Genomic DNA, 1514 nt, shown 5'->3' with positions numbered 1-1514 from the left:
CTCCGCGCCGTCGAGCCGGCAGCGCGCGGCGAGCGGGCCGGCGCCCGCGGCCGCCGCGACGGCCGCGGCGGCGCGGAAGACGCTCGCGGCGTCCGCGCCCGCGAGCCGGAGCGACCCGTCCGGGTCGTCGCGCCGCGGCAGCTGGAGCCGCGCGCCGCTGTCGCGCTCGATGCGCTTGATCGTCGCGCCGCGCGCGCCGACGACGCGGCCACGGCGGTGCTCGGGCACGTCGACCATGACGACGAGCGACCGCTTCGGCCCGCGCGGGCCGCGCCGACCGCGGCCGCGACCGCGGCCGCGGCCGCCGCCGCGGCCGCCGCCGCCGGTGCGCGGGTTGCCGTTGCCGCCTTGCTGCGGGAAATTGGGAAACTGATCAGCGCCGCCGCCGCCGCCGCCGCCGGAGGCGACGAAGCTCATCGATGCTCTGCACTAGCGGCGCGGGAATGCGAGCATCATGCATCGGCAAAGCCGCAAAGGCAGCACCTCTGCAACATGAAGTTCAAGCCGACTAAACCCAGCACCGGTTACAGGAGCACTCGAGGCCCGTGGTGTCGTTCGGGAACTTCGCCGGCGCGTCCGCTCCCGGGCAGTAGGCGGGCCTGGCGATGGGCGCGACGTCGCCGGGCGTCGGGACGTAGGGCCCGTAGTAGGACCGCGAGCCGGAGAGGTTGCGGGACGCGTGCGTGTGGAGCACGGGCTGGAACGGTTCCACAAGACTCTCGCAGTAGCAGGGCCCGTCGTCCGGCGCGCAGTAGAGCCTGCACGGCGGCATCGACGCGTTCGTGAACGGGTTGAGGACGACGAGCGGCGCCTCGGCGACGAGCTCCGTCATCCGCGCGCCGCGCGCCATGTCCGGCGGGAAGACGGGCGCGCCGTCCATGAGCTTGGCGCAGATCTCGCTGTCGCGGTACCACTCCCAGACCGAGCCGTCGCTCTCGAAGAGCAGCGAGCAGTCCCGGGAATGTGCCTACCGAGTGCGACGGGGTCGGATTTCTTCACATCTTCGGGCAAAATTCACACGAAACGACACTTCTGTCGCTCGACGCTGGAGCGCGCCTTCTCGGCCCAGGTCGTCGTGTAGAGCGCCTGCCGGGTCGGGTAGCGGTAGTCGACGTCCGCGATGGAAGAGCCGTGCGCCTCGGCGTACATGTACATGGTCGTGTTGTAGTTGTCGGGCGTCGCGACGGGGTGCGACGCGTTCGCCGGCAAATCGTCGACGTAGTGGCACGCGCGGCAGCTCATGGACCCCGCGAGCTCGAGCGCGCCGTACGCGTCGCCGGAAGCGGGCGGGAGCTCGCTCACCAGCGGCGCCGCGGCCAGCACCGCCGCGGCCTCGCGGCGCGCCTCGGCGCCGAGATGATGGGCGAAGAGGAATGCGGCGTCGTTGCAGCGCGCCGCGCGCAGGGCGTCCGACGGGGCGGCGCCGTCCGCGGCCCGTTTCCCGCGGCGCGACGCGGACGTCGCCAGCCAGTCCGGCAGCGACCGGCGGTCGCCGCTCGCGCCGTAGATGTCTG

General features: G+C 73.2%; 1 protein-coding gene across 1 annotated transcript in view; it reads right to left on the bottom strand.

Moving 5' to 3' along the window:
• AURANDRAFT_68476 (hypothetical protein) overlaps positions 1–1514 on the bottom strand; it is a gene marked incomplete at both ends in the record, with an annotated part of 3652 nt that extends 2138 nt beyond the window's left edge. Inside the window, 3 exons of the mRNA XM_009044170.1 lie at positions 82–351; positions 515–967; positions 1045–1514. Coding sequence (XP_009042418.1) covers positions 82–351; positions 515–967; positions 1045–1514 — 1193 coding nt within the window. The remainder of the gene's footprint in view (positions 1–81; positions 352–514; positions 968–1044) is intronic.

This window comes from Aureococcus anophagefferens, assembly GCF_000186865.1.
Source record: "Aureococcus anophagefferens unplaced genomic scaffold AURANscaffold_165, whole genome shotgun sequence".
NCBI classification, from domain to species: domain Eukaryota; class Pelagophyceae; order Pelagomonadales; family Pelagomonadaceae; genus Aureococcus; species Aureococcus anophagefferens.
Note: the sequence above shows the minus strand (reverse complement) of the source record. Positions and strands in the feature narration are given on the sequence as shown.